The following is a 19,584-nucleotide window of genomic DNA, read 5'->3' on the forward strand; positions in this document are numbered from 1 at the left end:
ACCGTGTGGTTGTCATTGCAGAAATACATCCAGGAGGCCAGGAACCTGGGTACCACTCTTCGCCAGCCCAAACTCTCTAACCTTTCACCTTCAGTCATTGCACAGACCAACTGGAAGTTTGTGGAGGGACTGTTGAAGGAGTGCAGAAACAAGGTGCATTTTTTATTGTTCATTGTACGTCAAATTTGTTTTTCTGTTTCAGGTGATGCATTTGCAAGTGATAAGCCAAGACTGCGTAACATTTTCACCTGATATTAATATATCCCTGAATCCGAAATCACATATTATGATAGTACGTAGGTGAATTACCTACTCATCAACCCTTGAAACAATACGTTTTATATAGTACGAATATGGGAAATGTGAATGATATTCGGATGTACTACATCTGCCCTCATAACAACAAGTGAGCCATTAACTTGGATGAAGTGCAATTTTACCACAAGGAACATCTGCTTCCCTTATATTTTCACGTTTGAATAGAGCCTTGTCACCGCTTTCCGAATTTTTTTAAATATGACAACGCCTCTCCTTTGTGCTCGTCATTGGGTGACTCCCCTCCCGGGGGCTCACAGGTGGTAAAGTGTCCATCGAATGCACACTTCACAATCTTGCCAGAAGTAGTAGGTCATCCGGGTACTTTTCCCCTGCGGTTTTTAAAAACACTTTGATTGGGACATACTACTCGCCACGCCTACTACGTATATATTAAGGAAGTGGGCGAATTCGGAAGCAGTGTATGTGGTCAAACGGTCCTCCAGTGACAGATTTTGATCCGTTTTTATATGATGAGTAAAATGCATCTCCAAAACTCACTAAACCCTGTTCATACCTGCATGTATGGAGGTCGTCCTGTTGCTCAAATGGCATTAGTAGCACAAAGCTCAGGGCTTTGTTTTCCAGGGAACACATACTGCTAAAATGTGTAAGTTGAATGCTCTGCAAGTCCTTTTGCATAAAAGCATCTGCCAGATGCAAAAATTTTTATTAATCTCAATAATCAAATCACATAGATGTAAACAGGGTAACAGTAAAGCCTGTCGCACACTGGGCAAGAAGGGTACGCATATAGAAAATAAGTGTTTGAATTTTGAATATGTGACGCAGCGCACAGTGTGTTACCCCCTTAAGGATCATGATCTAAGCTATAGCTAACACCGTCTGATCCCCGACTTAGACAAAACGCATGCTGGTGGAGAAGATGGGTCGGGAAGCGGTGGAGTTGGGCCACGGTGAGGTCAGCATCACGGGTGTGGAGGAAAACACTCTCATCGCCAGCCTGTGTGATCTTCTGGAAAGAATCTGGAGCCACGGTCTGCAGGTCAAGCAGGTAGAGGAACCACACGCATGCATTTCTCTTTGATTGTAATTATGTCTGTGACTTGCTTTAACTGGGTTTTGTTCTGTGCATTCGCCAGGGAAAGTCAGCATTGTGGTCACACCTCTTACATTATCAGGAGAGCAAAGAGAAAAGAGATGCCACTCCTGCAGGCCTCAGTCCTCCTGGTAATACACTTGAATCGTCGTACTGTTTGTGTGATGCCTAACCTTTATAGGACACAGCAGATAATGACACTTTTTAACTTTTAACTTCACAAATAGCCTCACAGATATTCACCTGATGTCACATTTTTTAAAAAGTTGAACAACTTTTTATGTCACACACAGCTGCACAGATATTTTCCTGATGCATGTGTACATACGAAAATTAACATGAACGGACTGAACATCCCATAGGGTGGGGGTCACGCTACAAGATTTTTTAAATCCTGGAGAATCTTTACAGAATCTTTTTTCTCTCGAATCTTAAACATACTCACACTACAAGATTTGAAATGCATGTTGCATCACACGGTACAGGATATTATTAAGATTATTGTGCCAGAGCGAGCGCTTGACATCTCCTCACAAAGGAGCGCTTCACCTGACCAAAAGGTCTGTAATTCGCCTTTGTCTCATTGGAAAAGTATTGACGTATTCATCCTTATTTAAAATCCTAATTATCAGACATGTTTGATATGATTGGTGCGGCCGAAAACCTTGTAGTGTAAGCTCTGCTTAAGTCGTCATCTAAACCACATTGCAATTCATTTGAACCATCACATAGAATATGCAACAGAGCCTGTGAAAGTTCAGTGTTTATTAAACTTTCATTTTCATGATCAGATCTGTTTCTTCATTTTTTATCTCAGGGTTCATTCATGAGACAGAGAGGAGAAAGTCAGATGCCAGCTGCGCTATGCCGCCACTTAAAGTCTCTTTGATTCAGGACATGAGGTGAGTGTCGTAGCTTTTAAAGCTATAGGTTTTACTTTGTACTGCCATCTTCTGTCAGCAACTGAATAGAAGCACTCCTCTATCAAAGAAAGATAGGAATGCTTTGAGAAACTGCTTTTATTGAAGTATTTGCTTGGTTTTACATCCGTTTTTCACTTGTGTGCATGTGTTAATACAGGGGTTTTCAAACTTTTTGTCAGCCGAACCCCCTTTACCCAAATTATTTACTAGAAGTACCCCCTGAGATTTTAAGTAAATATTTTTAATTTAATAGCAGATTTATTTTCATCCATTTAAACTTTTTATAAGTAGTATTTTACATCGTTATTGTTATTATTACCTTCATATGGTAATTTTTTGTACTACCATTAGGCCTAATGTGTAATGGTACGGTGACCAGATTTTTTTAAATGAAAAGCAGGGACATTTCCTAGTTCAATGTTCAAAACTAAAAATTGAAATCTTATTTTTTTTATTTTTTTTTTATTTTTTTTTTTTTTAGTTTAAAGCTTTATTAATCCCCGAGGGGTAATTAGTTTAAGCTTACGTACATAGTGCCCCACACAAACACTTACACATATACTAAACATCTAATAAAAAATAAAAAATAGAAACACCAAAAAAAAAAAAAAAAAAAAAAAAAAAAATACAAATCACTTACATTTGTTATATAACCTTATTGCTTCAGGTACAAAAGTAAATTTATATCGATTTGTGGAGCATTTAATTGCTCTTAAACGCCGCTGTGAGGGCATCCACTCAAAGTCTTATTTGTTATTTTGTTATCTTATGAATTAGAAAACTGGGACAAAACCTTTTTGAATGTTTTTGTATTTTTATTGTTCTGGGTTTATGGAGGACAGTACAGCAAAAAAAACTGGATTGTCCCTGGAAAACGGGGACATCTGGTCACCTTCGTAAAGGTCACATGACATGCATATTAAACAAATATATCTTTTATTTGTAAAATTAGTTTAATTTAGATTTTTTAAATTTTTTAAATAATTAACTTGCATCTTATGATTTAATAGTAAGTTTAAAAAAGTTAAGTCTTTTTCTTCAATTCACGAACCCCTTGCAATTACCGAACCCCAGTTTGGGAAACCCTGTGTTAATAAGTCAAGGCCTGAATCTAAACATTAGTTGGCTGTGTCACTTAAAAAATAATTTAAAATGTATCTATTCGAATTCAGTAGTGAATTTCCTGTTACGTACCATTCCTGTTGTTCACTTGGTAAACCACTGTTTTACTGTAACAATTCAAATGTGATGAGTTCGATCCCAGGGAAAACACATCCTGATGAAACATTGTCTAGATTGAATGCACTGTACGTTGTTTTGGATAAAAGCATCTGCCAAATGCATAAATGTAAATGTTTGTTGGGAATATCTACAGACCCAGGTTGGTTTAGTCTGGTTAGTTCTTAGTTTGTTCTGGTCTTGCTGAAGGTAATGATGACCAGTCCAAAATGCTGTTGAAGGTGGTTGACCATGTGAGTCTCTTATAGGATCACAGAAAGCCATTGAACGTTTTTGGGACCCCTCCTAAAATTCTGCAGTCGAAAGAAGTGTCAAAACATGCAAGAATCAAATAACAGTCCAAAAAAAATACAAATGTCTAATACTTATAGATCCACAATCTTTAACCTTTTTATTTCTTTAGACTGTCAGTTTATAAATGTGACCCTGGACCACAAAATCAGTCATGAGGGTCAATTTTTTTTTACTTTTAAAAGCTAAATAAATAAGATTTCCATGAATATATAGAATAGGACATTTATGGCAGAGATACAACTATTTGGAAGTCTGGAATCTGAGAAAATTACCAAATGAAGTCCTTAGAAACACATTACTAATAATAAAGCAATTTTTGATATATTTAGGGTAGGACATTTACTAAATATCTTTATGGAACATGATTTTTATTTTAATATCTTTGGTATTTAAAATGTATAATTTTGACCCATACGATGTATTGGCTATTGCTACAAATATACCCGTGCGACTTATGACTTATGGTTTTGTGGTCCAGCCAGGGTCACAAATGAAACCGTGAAAATGAATTGTTATGGTTATATTAGTCAGCTGTCAGCATGTAAACAGTGCATTGGTGTGCGGTGAAGTCTGATCTCTTCACATCTCGTGAGGGATATGGCGAGACGCTTTTTGTCGACACATTACTTCACATTATTTCCAGTCTAATTAACAGCAGACTCCCGCTGAGCTGTGCCGTGACATAAAGGAGCTGAAGAACATCCATCACACTACACATGCCAGTTTCTTCTGGTGTCAAGACAACAAACACAACTAGCTAACCAGGTGTTTATCAGTTAACACGTACATAATCCGGCAGTTCAGCAACAGTATGTGTTATCATCACACCATCTTACCACAAAATCAGCAAAAATAGCAAGAGGTGCGATAATAACCAAATAAATTAGGTTTGTAGTACCGCAGTGCAAAGCAAAGTATAGGTGCAAAATGATGTCATAGAAGAACCATTTTGGCTGAATGGTTCCATAAAGAACCTTCAATATCTGAAGAACCTTTTGGAAAAAGATAATATGGTATCTTTTTAGGAACCTTTAGGAATGGTTCTTCTGTGGCATCACTGTAAGTATTTCCTTTATTTTTATGAGTGTAGAGTAGTACAGAAGCTATACAGGATTATATTTTTCCTCTGATGATATCTGGGCTGTACAGAGCCAGCGGCAGCACTTAATGGCAGGTCAGACGGTGTTGACTAACAGAGCGGAAGTGGAAGTGAATGCGTCTGGATGTGGCACGCGTGATAATGGCTGCGAGTGATGAAAGCATGCTGGCTGATGCTCAAGGGAGTCTTGAGTCTCCTACTACTGTAATACAGAAGAGCTGTTCTCCGCTTGAAATGCTTTGTAAAGTCACTACTTAAATTAAAAGTGCTGCTTGCTTTTATTTAATCGGGACCCGTACCCAGACTATTAAATTGCTGTTTGTGTCTCAAAAAGCTTGTGTTTGTAAAGGGATGCATAGACTTTAGGAGAGGTGTGCTGTTAATTTTTAACTGGCAAGCACTAAAATGGCTAAAGCATTGAATCTAAGCCACATCTAAAGACTAAAACATTTAAAGACTGGGGTGACCCTGTGAGCAACCATTCAGAACACCATAAAACTACCTAGCAGCAACCAATCAGAACTATTTGACTATAACTTGTATTAAAGTCCCCCTGTGGTGAAAATAAAGTTTTTACTGTTGTTAATATGTCTATGAGGCTGTTTACACTTGGCATTAACATGCGTTTTGAACGCGTCCACTTTCGACCACTTTCAACCACATCCAGAGGTAGTCAAAACCACTTTCGATCGGATCGCTTTGGAGTTGCGGAACGCATATGTGGTTGAATGTGTTCGAACAGCCACACGCCACTGCCTTCTCTCCGCCCATTTATCTAATCTGAGGTATTAAACACAAGTTTTACGTCTTTTTTTTACTTCTGGCGTGAACATACGGTGAACAGCGCTATTTTTAGCCTTTCATTGATAAAACTACTGCGGGTGTTCTCCGTAGTTTTGTTTTGAAAGCGTGAAAATTTGCGCGATCCTATTTCATCAATTGCGCTTCAGAGAAAGCTCCAACATATAAACGTACGAAACAATGTGCAGCATGTATACTTGCTAAACAAGCAGCGGACTCCGACATAATATTAGTTTGCGTCCATATAAACTCATAATTACTCCCGCTCGCGTTTGAATGACAGCAGAGAGACTCGCCCACCGTCTCACGGACCGTCCCCTTACAGTATTCAGGACAGAAGCGGTCGAAAGTGGACAAAAGAGACAGATTTAAATACCAGGTGTAAACGTAATGTGTCTCTCTCGTCCACTTGTGATCCGATCGATGAAAACACATCTTAATACCAAGTGTAAACAGCCCCTGAGAGGCATTTTTAATATGCTTTAGGACAAACCATGTGCAAATGTATCATTCAACACCACTGACAAGTATTTTCTCCTTAAAAAATTGAAATCGCCTCAGTTTCCTACGTCACAAACATGTAACCAATCGCATCAACAGAGTTTGAGCCATAGATATGTATGGATGCATAGACTCTGCACTGAAAACATTGCATCACTGCTGCTTCAGCTCTACTTCTGTGATGCTCACATGTGCAACCTGTTAACATCAGCGCTATAAAAGTATGTGCTGCAAAAACGTGCAACTCGCATATGTATTGTGAAACCGGATTTAGGAGCTATTTATCAATGTAACTGCTGAATGTAGCATCTTGGTGATTCACACGAAATCTAGACTTAGAAGGTATCCAGCATTAAAAAAAATTTTAAAAGCCCTTGAAGCCAATTGTTTTTGCACATACAAAAATTAAGGTCTGAATTTACTATAACCATTATTTTTAGAGGATTTAAAAAAATATTTCCTATAGAATTATTTACATTTTTTAGATTATCATTATAAAAAAATCATCATTACCGCAACATGATATTACATTAAATATACGCATTTACAAACTCATGTTTCGGTAATGAGAACTAAAAAGTTGTCTGGGTACTATGACAAACAAAATGTAAACTTTTGTCTGGAGAGAAAAAATAAGAACTGCTTACCCGGAAGCCATCTTGAGTGTCACAGTCAATTATGTCCCTTCCAACTAATTTTTAAAAAAAATGTTAGTTCCTTGAGGGCTTAAAAAATGATTGAAAATTGTTGCGGAGGATGAGAAAATTGATCTTGGACACATTTATATTCTCTCTACATTTACCAATGATCACCAAATACCACATGTTTCTTTACTGTAAATGTTTTTAGTATAACATGCACTGAAGCTTTTTATTTTTTAGATTTTTTAATTATAAATATTTCCATGTCAAAGAACCCAAATCCAGTCATGGAGGCGTTGCGCTAATGAAAATTATCCCCTTAAATGTGGAAAAAACAACAAAATTGGTTTGTATGATGTCATTTGAAATCATGTGCAGAATAGTACCTGAAGAGATGTTTGTAACTGTATGCTTCTTATTTTGATACTCTTACTTTGCATTTACTTTTTATCGAAATGTTTCAGGGCACATCATCAGTCTAATTTCACAAGAATCACCCATCTGTGTACATATCTATGGTCTGAGCTGTGTGATAGAGTAGAGTGGGGACTAATTTGCATATTTCATACTAAATGAGGAAAGGGAGTTAAATTTGAGCTTGAAAAAATGACTGTCACAAGAAAAACTTTTATATATGATATTATGATGCTCAAACATGAGTTATTGACTACATGGGGACTTTAACTTTATACAATAAAATCCAATGTATTTTCTGTATACATTTACATTTACATTTAGTCATTTAGCAGACGCTTTTGTCCAAAGCGACTTACAAGTGAGGTAAACAATAGAAGCAATTATGGCAAAATAAGAACAGCAATACATAAGTGCACTGGAAATAGTCTCATCAAGTCCAACACAATATACATAGCCAAGGGTATGTTAGTAGTTTTTTATTTATTTATTTATTTTTTTTAGATAAAGAGGAAGGTAGATAGAGAAAGAGATAAAGAGAAGGGTAACTAAATAAAGATAGTAAATCTGTAATTAGGAAGTTAGGTAATGGTGGAAGAGATGGGTTTTTAGCCGAGTCTTAAAGACAGCTACAGTGTCAGCTGATCGTGTCACGACCGGCATACAACCCCAAATCAGAAAAAGTTGGGACACTGTAAAAATTTTGAGTAAAAAAGGAATGGAATAATTTACTAATCTCATAAACTTATATTTTATTCACAATAGAATATAGATAACATATCAAATGTTGAAAGTGAGACATTTTGAAATGTCATGCCAAATATTGGCTCATTTTGGATTTCATGAAAGCTACACATTCCAAAAATAGTTGGGACAGGTAGCAATAAGGACCAGAAAATTTAAATGTACACATAAGGAACAGCTGGAGGACTAATTTGCAACTTATAAGATCAATTGGCAACATGATTGGGTATAAAAAAGCCTCTCAGAGTGGAAGTGTCTCTCAGGAGTCAAGATGGGCAGAGAATCACCAATTCCCCAAATGCTGCGGCAAAAAATAGTTTTCTGAGTTTCTCAGAGACGAATTGCAAAGAGTTTGAAGTTATCATCATCTACAGTGCATAATATCATCCAAAGATTCAGAGAATCTGGAACAATCTCTGTGCGTAAGGGTCAAGGCTGGAAAACCATACTTGATGCCTGTGATCTTCGGGCCTTAGACGGCACTGCATCACATACAGGAATGCTACTGTAATGGAAATCACAACATGGGCTCTGGAATACTTCCAGAAAACACTGTCAGTGAACACAATCCACCGTGTCATTCGCCGTTGCCAGCTTAAACTCTATAGGTCAAACAAGAAGCAATATCTAAACATGACCCAGAAGCACAGGTGTCTTTCCTGGGCAAGGATCATTTAAAATGGACTTTGGCAAAGTGGAAAACTGTTCTGTGGTCAGACGAATCAAAATTTGAAGTTCTTTTAGAAAAACTGGGACGCCATTTCATCCGGACCAAAGAGGACAATGACAACCCAAGTTTTTATTTGCACTCATTTCAGAAACCTGCATCTCTGATGGATTGGGGTTGCATGAGTGCGTGTGGCATGGGCAGCTTACACATCTGGAAAGGCACCATCAATGCTGAAATGTTTATCCAAGTTTTAGAGCAGCATATGCCTTCATTCAGACGTCGTCTCTTTCAGGGAAGACCTTGCATTTTCCAACATGACAATACCAGACCACATACTGCATCAATTACAACGTCAAAACTGCGTAGAAGAAGGATCTGAGTACTGAAATGGCCAGCCTGCAGTCAAGATCTGTCACCCACAGAAAATATTCGGTGCATCATAAAGAGGAAGATGCGACAAAGACCTAAGACAGTTGAGCAACTAGAAGCCTGTTTTAGACAAGAATGGGACAACATTCCTATTCCTAAACATTGGTCCTCATCCAGCTGTTCCTTTATATGTACATTTCAATTTTCCGGCCTCTTATTGCTACCTGTCCCAACTTTTTTTGGAATGTGTAGCTCTCATGAAATCCAAAATGAGCCAATATTTGGCATTACATTTCAAAATGTCTCACTTTCAACATTTGATATGTTATCTATATTCTATTGTAAATAAAATATAAGTTTATGAGATTTGTAAATTATTCCATTCCTTTTTTACTCACAATTTCTCCAGTGTCCCAACTTTTTCTGATTTGGGGTTGTATAATACAGTACATTTAACCAGCTGTAATTCATCATTCATCATGGGTTGCTCTTCAGGCACATCCAGAACATCAGTGAGATCAAGACAGATGTGGGGAAGGCCAGGGCATGGGTTCGCCTCTCCATGGAGAAGAAACTACTCTCCAGACACCTGAAACAACTTCTGTCTGACCATGAACTCTCTAAGTAAGTTTGATATGAACAGTGTTTTTTATAATCATTTAGCAATACTGTTATATTTACAATACAATTATATTTATAGTTAGTACCTCTAATGTGCATTTAATGGAAAATGTTGACATGATTTTATCTAGAAAACAGATGACTTTAGCTGGGTTTTCACAGGCAGGGTCGCAATTGTGAAAAGCCCTATATATAAAATAAATATATATTAGATATTTAATACACAATGCTAGAAACACAGCGAAAACTAAGCTGCCATAAAAATGTAGTTCTGAATTATTCATGTGTCCAGAACAGTGAGGTGGATCATTTTCATTCATTGTGGTGTCCACTTTAAGCTGAAATGCTTTCTTTGTATTTCAGTGCTTTAAAGAGTCACACTGGTGCTTATAGTTTCATTTTATGGTTTTTTTGTGGTTCGATTTTTTTTTCAGGAAGCTCTATAAGCGCTATGCTTTTCTGCGGTGTGATGATGAGAAGGAGCAGTTCCTCTATCACCTCCTGTTCTTCAACGCTGTGGATTACTTCTGCTTCACTAATGTCTTTACTACCATCAGTAAGCGTCACACATTTCACAGACACCATACATCATTAAATCTTCCCTGCTGGTAACAACTGTTCTGCATTTCTTCAAATGACATTTTCCATATTTTTCTCGTTGTTCGCAGTGATACCGTATCATGTGGTCATCATTCCCAGTAAGAAGCTCGGAGGCTCTATGTTCACTGCAAACCCCTGGGTGTGCGTCTCAGGGGAACTCGCTGAGACGGGAATACTGCAGGTGCCCAGAAACACTCTGGAGATCACGTTTGAGGTGAGCTTCAAAAACACAGCCAGATGTCATAATGGACACAAGTAGAAGGATTAAGTTTTAAATCTTTCTGGAAGATAGTGGAAGAAAGTCTCTTGGCTTGGTGACTTTGTGGTTGAGTGTCTCCTGTCCCTTTCAATAAGGTTGTTAAGAGGCGTTCCTAATTCTGGTTGTTCTAGTAACATTTATAAAATATAGTAAGAGAGATGGATGGTTAACACTGCTTCTCTCCTATTGGGAGTCGCTCCTGAAAGTCTCATTTGCTTAAAGAGTCCATAACACACGCTTTTTCTGCATTTTTGATGTTAATCTGGAGTACCTATAGAGTAGTATTACATCCTTCATATCTCCGAAGAGTATTTAGTTTTATCAGATTTATAAAAGACAGATTAGCTTTACCGATTTTTTCCCATAACATACGAAAAAATTTGGAATAAGGAGTTACGAACTGCGGGAGGAGCGAGTCACGAGTCAACACTTTATACAACATTGACTGGATAACTTATGATTCGCTACATGTTTCCAACATAACACACAAGTCTTACTTACCGCATGCAACTCATGACCCGGTTAAGACTTTTTAATGAAATCCAGCGTTAAAGAAACACACGCAAAACTCTGCAGCTACCCCGGATAAACAAACAATATTCATTGTTTCCATAAGGCTGGCTTTATTTTCCTTACATCCAAAAACACACTTCTTCTTTCATGCCATTGTTGAGTTTGATATAAAACAAAGCTGTCGCGTGAAGTGATACCTGTAATTTGCCATCCTCGGTTCTCCCTCTACCGCTGATTGACTTGTGGGCGTGGTTTTCCAGGGGAAGTGACCATAAAAAGAAGTGATGCGTATAGCTTACCCCTGAAACCTCAGCTGGACCCCTTCGAAAAAAAACTTAAAGGAATAGTCTACTCATTTTCAATATTAAAATATGTTATTACCTTAACTAAGAAGAGTTGATACATCCCTCTATCATCTGTGTGCGTGCACGTAAGCGCTGGAGCGCGCTGCGACACTTCGATAGCATTTAGCTTAGCCCCATTCATTCAATGGTACCAATCAGAGATAAAGTTAGAAGTGACCAAACACATCAACGTTTTTCCTATTTAAGACGAGTAGTTATACGAGCAAGTTTGGTGGTACAAAATAAAACGTAGCACTTTTCTAAGCGGATTTAAAAGGGTAACTATATTTTATGGCGTAATAGCACTTTTGGGAGTACTTCGACTCGCCTGAAAAGTCCGCTCCCCTTCTCACTCTCATAATGGGAGAGGGAGGGTGTTACTGCGCGGAGTCGAAGTACTCCCAAAAGTGCTATTACGCACACAGATGATAGAGGGATGTATCAACTCTTAACATAGTTTAATATTGAAAATGAGTAGACTATTCCTTTAACGAAACTTGTACGAACCCTGGCGAAGTGCATTCCGCACAGAAATACTCTGTAACACATCCAACGTCTTTTTTGACACTTTGCATTTGTTTAGCATGAGGAAACCAACTCTTAAATTGTGTTAATAAGTCAGAATAGATGGGAGAAAAACATTTTTAAGAAAAGAAATTCTTACTATTTTTGTCTTGTTTTCAGTAAAAATATCTAAAAATTCTTAAAATTAAGATGCTTTTTCTTGATGAGCAAAACGACCAAAGAAAAAAAGTCTAGTTTTTATACCAAAAATATCAAATTTAAGCGATTTTGTGCATAAAACAGGCAAAAAAAATCTGCCAATGGGGTAAGCAACATTTTTCTTGAATTTAGTGTTTAAGAAAAATTTTCACGAATTTTTGCTTACCCCATTGGCAGATTTTTTTTGCTTGTTTTATGCACAAAATCACTTAAATTCAATATTTTTGGTCTAAAAACTAGACTTATTTTCTTGGGTTGTTTTGCTCATCAAGAAAAGCATCTTAATTTAAGAATTTTTAGTAGGGCCGGGACTCGATAAAAAAAATTAATCTAATTAATTAGAGGCTTTGTAATTAATTAATCGAAATTAATCACATTTTAATCACATATAAATATTTGACCTGAGAACATTGAGAAGTTATTTTTTCACATGGATATTTAGTATACCATGAATAATGACTGAATACATAAGCTTAAGCAACAAAATATTGTTTATTTTTGTTCAACCAAGTCGTTGTACTCGGAGTCGTGCTAATTTCAACGCTAGCTGCTATATGTTTTGCATTGAGATGATACTTGAGGCTCGATGTGCTGCAGGTGATATGTGAATTTCTTGTTGCATAGCTTACACACAACATGCTCTTATCGACGCTTCCATCCGTTCGTTTTTATAAAAGAATTTCCCATCCACGGGGCCAACCAAAGCGATCTCATCAGCTTCTTCGTTCATGTTCACTGTGGTTTGTTGTTGTCTGAAGTCATGAACGCTAGTTGGTGCTCCAGTATAATCGGTCCGCCGAAACTCATCCAATGAGAAATGTTCCGCGGTGCAAAAATAAGTGCGTTAAACATTTTTAACGCATTATTTTTTGTGTAATTAATTAACCTTAATTAACGCGTTAAAGTCCAGGCCCTAATTTTTTGATATTTTTACTGAAATTTTTTCTTGAATATTATTTTTTGCAGTGCAGTAACTGACGAGAGACGGATGACATGAACTTTGTTTCTTTTCTATTGGTAGTCACTGCTGAAAGTCGCTCAACATTTGCATGAACTTTTCATGCCCACATGCCCACTTCCTTTTGCCAACGTTCAGTGTCGCTTGTGTTCCCAGAAGTCACCAAATCACAATGCTTTGCTGCTGCTAGTTGCTGACAACTTTGTCGCTGTGTGTTGATGAAAGTCACTCATCATTTGCCTAATGTTAAACTTTATCTCAACTATGTCGCGCGACTAGACAAACCTCATCCGGTAGCCAGAAGTTTCCAAGCTCCTTTGAAATGAATGAGATTGCGTCGCTCTGCTACTGCTCGTTGCTGGTATTCTGAATGGCCCACAAGGTTGTGAAGTGGCATTTCTGTGGCTCAATTCGTAGAGTATTGCGTTAGTGACACAAACATATCACATCTTATATAAGTTAGAGTAAATAAACCATCCCAGTGTCTGATATATTGGCCAATATGATTTATTTCAAAACCGTATTATTGCATCATTTGTTACAGTGTCCTTCCACTGCTCTGATGTCTAACCACCACATAACCAAAATATCACTGAATCTGAAAAGAAACAGTATTGGTTAACCAGTAATGAGTCTGTTGTATACTTCTGCTTTACCAGTGTCAGAACTTGGGCAAGCTGACCACCGTACAGATGGGCCATGATAACTCAGGACTGTATGCTAAGTGGTTGGTCGAGTCTGTGATGGTCCGCAATGGCATAACAGGACACACTTACAAGTGAGTACAAAGTTTCCAGCTATATTCGCAATATTCATATCTCAGACCTTTCACTGACCGTAAGACTGTTGCGTAGGTTTCCATGTGGCCGATGGCTGGGCAAGGGAGTAGATGATGGTAGCCTGGAGCGGATACTGGTGGGCGAATTAGTGACCAACACAGAGAGCGAGGAGAGAATGTGTCGGACCCCTCCAATGCAGCAATCCCCCGGGATGATGCGAAGATTTGTCACCATTTCGCCAAACAGCAAACCAAGTGTGTGATGAAAATCTTCAAAGTCGGAAATTATGAATTGTGTAACTGAAGTTTGAGAAGGATAATGCTGTTGTCTCACATGTTTTATTTTATGTATTTACTAGAGTTAAACACAGGCCAGATCCAAGAAGGAGTTGGAGAGGCGATCAATGGCATCGTCAAACATTTCCATAAGCCAGAAAAAGAGGTGAGAGGGTTAATATCTGATGTATCTGAAAGCCCTCATTAAAACACCAACACTATACAGTTTAACTGATCCAATCTTGTTGTCGTCTTGTTTACGATTGATCTCCTCATGTAGAGAGGAAGCCTGACATTGCTCTTGTGTGGAGAGTATGGTTTGGTGTGGGCTCTGGAGCAGGTGTTTCAGCATGGCTTCAAGTCACCGCGTCTTTTTAAGAACGTCTTCATTTGGGACTTTCTAGGTAACGAACACCAATAAATACAAAAACAAGATTATTATTATAAGCACTGAGAAAGTCAAAAAATTTGTCTTTTTTCATACGTGTCATTAATCATGTTTTTTTCCTATAGAAAAAGCGCAAGTTTACTTTGAGAGTGCGGAGCAGAGCCAGGTGAACCAGGATGAGAACTGGCAGATGAGGGCTCGCCATTTTAGCCATTTCATGCGCGCCGTCAACAGCACGCCCAGAAACATCGGAAAAGATGGGAAGTTTCAGATGCTCGTGTGCCTTGGGGCCAGGTCTGTTATTGAGATGTCTTATTAAAGTCTATATACAATTGAAATTGTGTCTATTTTCTTCCAAAGTCCTTTTAGGGAAGTCGTGCCAGTAGGCGGCCATGTTTGCAATGCATCCGGGCAGTTATTTCAGTAATCAGTCCTTCCAGAAAAATCACAAAAGTTTTTTTGTGATTGTTGTGGGCAAAAATCCTTGATCTTGCGGCACATTTTCTTAAAAAATTTGATGGAATATGCGGGATATTTATGCAATTTTATGTGATGAAATTGCGATACCTTGCAAAAACTTTTGCAGCTTTTCAATGATGTTCACGTCACATAATCACGTCACTTCATAACGTTCCCATGGCAACAGAGGACATGGCTACGCTTGTATGAAGTAAATGCAAACATTTTCAACTTTCTGCTAAGATATATGTGATATTTGCTACGAAAATGCAGGGATTATGAAATCATGCAAGCCCCGCATATTTTGAAATCTGCAGTTTATACTGCGAAAGTGCGGCATACTTGGAAAAAATGCGCCCCCCGCATTAATATGCAGACTTTGGCTGATTATGCGTTGAATCATGCGATCACATAATTGCGTTTTTTGGAGGGACTGAGTAATGCATACAATATAAAAGTTTGTGTTTGCATAACTTATGTGTGTATACACACACGCACACATATATAAATTTAAAGTCACAATGAAAAGTAAAATAAAAAACTGTAATTTGTTTTGTAATATTGTTTTGTAGTATTTTTTACAAATGATTTATCTGTGAGCTTCATTAATGTTTAAAAAATGCAAATCTCTTCCCCTCCTAAAAACGATCTCTCTTTACTTCCAGTCAAAATATATAGCAGGTGGGGGGGGGTCCGGGAGAATATTGCTGCAATTAGCAACACGAACCAACTTCAAATGATCCAATCAGATCTCGATTGACAAATTCAAATCCAGCCCTGCCTTATTTCATTTCAGAGGCCGGTTTTACTCGGACACACGTCACCACGGGGAAAATTAGGCAATTGAAACTTCCGTTTCATGGCGACTTTAAGAAAATTTTATATATATACAGTAAAAAAATTTTTTTTATATGTACATAAATGTTTGTGTATTTTTGTATACATAATAATTACACATAAATTATGCAATTTTATTTACATATAAATTACACACATAAATTATGCAAACGCTGTATGCAATTAATCGTTTGACAGCCCTAAACAAATTTTTTGAGGTCGTTTCTGCATATATGCACACATTTACAGGCACCTTGTGCCGATTCTGTATAGAGCCTCTTCTCCAGAAAGTCATCAGTCTTTATCGATAAATGATTGGTTCTTTAAAAACAAAGGCGGGACTTCCGTCGCCAGGGAGGCCATATTAGGCATTGCATTGCCCCTATTAATAGTAATAGTAGTGGCGAACAATGTTTGGCAAGTTAGTTTCTCAAAAAATTTCATATATTACTTATTATTAGTTACTCCTTTGAAAAGTAATATTATTACTTTACTTATTAATCTCAGCAAACAGTAATTAATTACACTCACTAACTTCTCTTCTAAGGGGTGCGAATTAAAAATATGTTTTCGAAGTGTCGTGGGTTCCTTGTCATGTCAAAATATGTGTTCGTTGCATCATGTGAACCATTTGCACCATGCGTCATGTCAAAATTCGTGTCTCCTGCAGACCTTTCAAAGTGGTTTATCATAAAAGAGACGCTCACGTTCACAAAATACTTGCAGGACACTCACTTAACTTAAACTCTGATTACACATGAGATTAAGCGAGTATCTGGCAAACGTGAGCGCCTCTTTTATCATAAACCCTTTAGACACATCTGCAGCAGGCTCATGTGATGCACGTAAGTTTACATGACGCGACTAACACACATTTTGACATGACGGGCTACATACATGTTGTGACGAACTTCGCATCGTGCCACTCCAAAAAGAAGTCACCGGCCGCCACTGGTTACACTACTAGTTACTTTTTCATTATACCCCCCAAAATTGGTTATTGCGTAATTTTTGCAGTCTGTGAATCCATGAAAGTCACAGATACATGAAAAGTAAAAATGTCTCATACTATTTTTTAACAACTTCAACTGCAACAGGGCTCAAGCAGGTGAAACCAACCAAACATGTTGGCAGAACGAACTAGCTTTTTGCGTTTGTGACAAAAAGTAACTTGTAAGTTAACTAGCCATTTTCTTAGATGGTAACTGTATTAGTAACAGTTACTGTAATTTCTTTTAGTAATTATTTACACTATTAGTTACTAGGGAAAGTAATTTTATTACTGCCAACACTGGTGCTCAATCTTGTTATATTCTATATCTATGGTTATATGTAGGTTATATGTAGATATGTAGATTCAATATCTTTGTTTCCTTTGCACTTGTTTATGGTCACTAGCACTCTTTATAGTGAGCACATGTTCAGTGTTGACCAATGAGTTCTTTCTGTTTACAGAGATCACCTGCTACACCATTGGATAGCGCTCCTAGCCGAATGTCCAATCACAGCACAGATGTATGAGGACGCAGCACTCTTAAAGGACCATTCTCTGGTGAACTCTCTCATACGAGTGCTACAGACTCTGCAGGAATTCAATATCACTCTGGAAGCTTCTCTCGTCAAAGGGATCGGGATATAACATGATCTGAACTAACACGCGGATCAGCGGGGACCACGGACTAACTTTTCTTACACTGAGAGAGTTGAGCAAAATGACTAAACCAGGCCGACGTTAAAGCTACTGTTATGTTTGCCATATATCAAGTGCAATGAGCCTTTTCAAATGTGTCATCATTTTTTAATATGTCTGGATTCATACTGTTCACGAAAGATGAAACCCCCACCCGTGCTGTATCGTTTTATTGAAAGCTCAATATTTTGTTGTTGTTGTTGTGGACTGCTGACAATGGCCGTAAGAAAAAAACTTGTTATATTTTCAAGAAAAAAGAGCAGTGTTATTTTAATATGTCCGTCAGGTTGCTTGCTCTGTACTCCTAACAAATCCATACTGTCACAAGGCAGAGTTTAAAGCAAATGATGTAGAAGTATGCTTTATAAGTACAACTTCATATTTTTACGTAGAAAATATACAGTATACTGGGAAAAGGCTCTTGTTTTTGTACAAAGGCCAAGAGTAGGCATCATTTCTATTTCATTCCAGATACAAAAATTCAGATAAAGCTTACCTCCAAAACGAAAACTACACAAACGTGACATCCAGATTTTTAAAACAATCAACACGTACATAAACATCTTTCTCTTTCAAAGTACCCTCACATTCCCCATCAGTTCAACCCTCAGGTTTTGGCCGATGGTGATGCCATATCTGCAGTAGAATTAAACTGCGACACAATTGCTGTGTTTGTGTACCGTCCTCTAGTTAAACCCCAGCATCCCCTTCAGTTTCTGCTATGCAATATTTACAGCTCGAAAATGTTGTAGTATACTGATGAGACATCATTCATCTGTTTTTAGATCGGTAGCATCATTAACTGGGAGAAGCACATTAACGGCTGACGTGTGCCAATTTCATCATGACTGTTCTGGTATATTTTCAAACAGCTGGCATGAACATTCTTGGGATTATTTTCCTCGTGTTTTATCTCTTGATACACATTTATAGAGAAAGCAGTGTAATGTAGTGTTAAATATTGAACAGCTGTGTACAGTGTATAAAATGTATTAAAGGTGATAATGCTTCAGTTTGTCTTGTTAACATATTGTCAGCACTCTAAAGGAGTTTAATTTTCTCCACGATTCAGTTATTCAGATATAATTTAGAATCAATAGCCCTTGCAAAAATATATTGTGGCAGTACTATAGTACAGAGATGGTATCAGAAAATAATACATTTTCAAGGATTTGGCTTAAAATATTTATAAATGAATAAGAAAAAGTGTATATTTTGGGTGTTGTGATGACTTCTAAGCATTTATTAATTTCTTATTTTTTTATTCATTTTGTTGTAAATCATTTTTAAAAGCAACATCCTTAAAAATCATAAAATAATGTAACACTTTTTTTTACCAAGGTCTTATTCATTACCATTCATAGGTAATGCATGAGCTAACATTATAAATGTGCAACATATTTTTACATAATTTGGTATTTATTTTATGCTAGTTGATACAAATACCATCTTTATTAATGATAGTTCTTTGTGAATTAACTAATTTTAACAAATGCATTTGATATAAAATATGTATTAGTAATTATTTTTGTTTTAATTAACATTTACAAGGATTAATAAATGCTGTAGAAGTTTTGATTACATTAATCAATTTAGTTAATGTTGGTTTATGACCGTTATGATGTTAAAGGGATAGTTAACCTAAAAATGAAAATTCCATCATTTTCCCATCCTCATGTTGTTCTAAACCTGTATGAATTCCTTTTTTCTGATGAAAACAAAAGAAGATATTTTGATAAATGATGCTAAGCACACAGCTAATTGTAACCATTGACTTCCATAGTAGGAAAATAAATATGGAAGTATTGTGATAAATGATGGTAAGCACACAGTTGGTGGTAGTACCCATTGAATTCCATCGTATTTGTTTTTCCTACTATGGAAGTCAATGGTTATTTATCAAAAGATCTTCCTTAGTGTTCATCAGGAAAAATAAACTCAAACATATTTAGAACAACATGATGATGAGCAAATGAAGACAGAATTTTTTTTTTATGTTAACTAACCCTTTTAATACCATTGAAAGAATTAACATAATGTAGTACTATAGTAACGTTAGGTCGCATTA

The 19,584-nt window shown here is 37.1% G+C and overlaps 1 protein-coding gene across 2 annotated transcripts in view; it reads left to right on the plus strand.

The window, feature by feature from the left end:
* dennd5a (DENN/MADD domain containing 5A) overlaps positions 1–18,526 on the plus strand; it is a 62,891-nt gene extending 44,365 nt beyond the window's left edge. For both annotated transcript variants that reach the window (XM_065261559.1, XM_065261560.1), the window contains 13 exons: positions 22–153; positions 1,178–1,330; positions 1,419–1,506; positions 2,193–2,277; positions 9,566–9,694; positions 10,126–10,247; positions 10,360–10,505; positions 13,748–13,866; positions 13,943–14,121; positions 14,226–14,308; positions 14,423–14,546; positions 14,656–14,824; positions 17,282–18,526. In XM_065261559.1, the coding sequence (XP_065117631.1) occupies positions 22–153; positions 1,178–1,330; positions 1,419–1,506; positions 2,193–2,277; positions 9,566–9,694; positions 10,126–10,247; positions 10,360–10,505; positions 13,748–13,866; positions 13,943–14,121; positions 14,226–14,308; positions 14,423–14,546; positions 14,656–14,824; positions 17,282–17,465 (1,713 nt within the window). In that variant the 3' untranslated portion in view covers positions 17,466–18,526. The remainder of the gene's footprint in view (positions 1–21; positions 154–1,177; positions 1,331–1,418; positions 1,507–2,192; positions 2,278–9,565; positions 9,695–10,125; positions 10,248–10,359; positions 10,506–13,747; positions 13,867–13,942; positions 14,122–14,225; positions 14,309–14,422; positions 14,547–14,655; positions 14,825–17,281) is intronic.
* Positions 18,527–19,584: the final 1,058 nt, after the last annotated feature.

This window comes from Paramisgurnus dabryanus, chromosome 2, assembly GCF_030506205.2.
Source record: "Paramisgurnus dabryanus chromosome 2, PD_genome_1.1, whole genome shotgun sequence".
Taxonomy (NCBI): Eukaryota; Metazoa; Chordata; class Actinopteri; order Cypriniformes; family Cobitidae; genus Paramisgurnus; species Paramisgurnus dabryanus.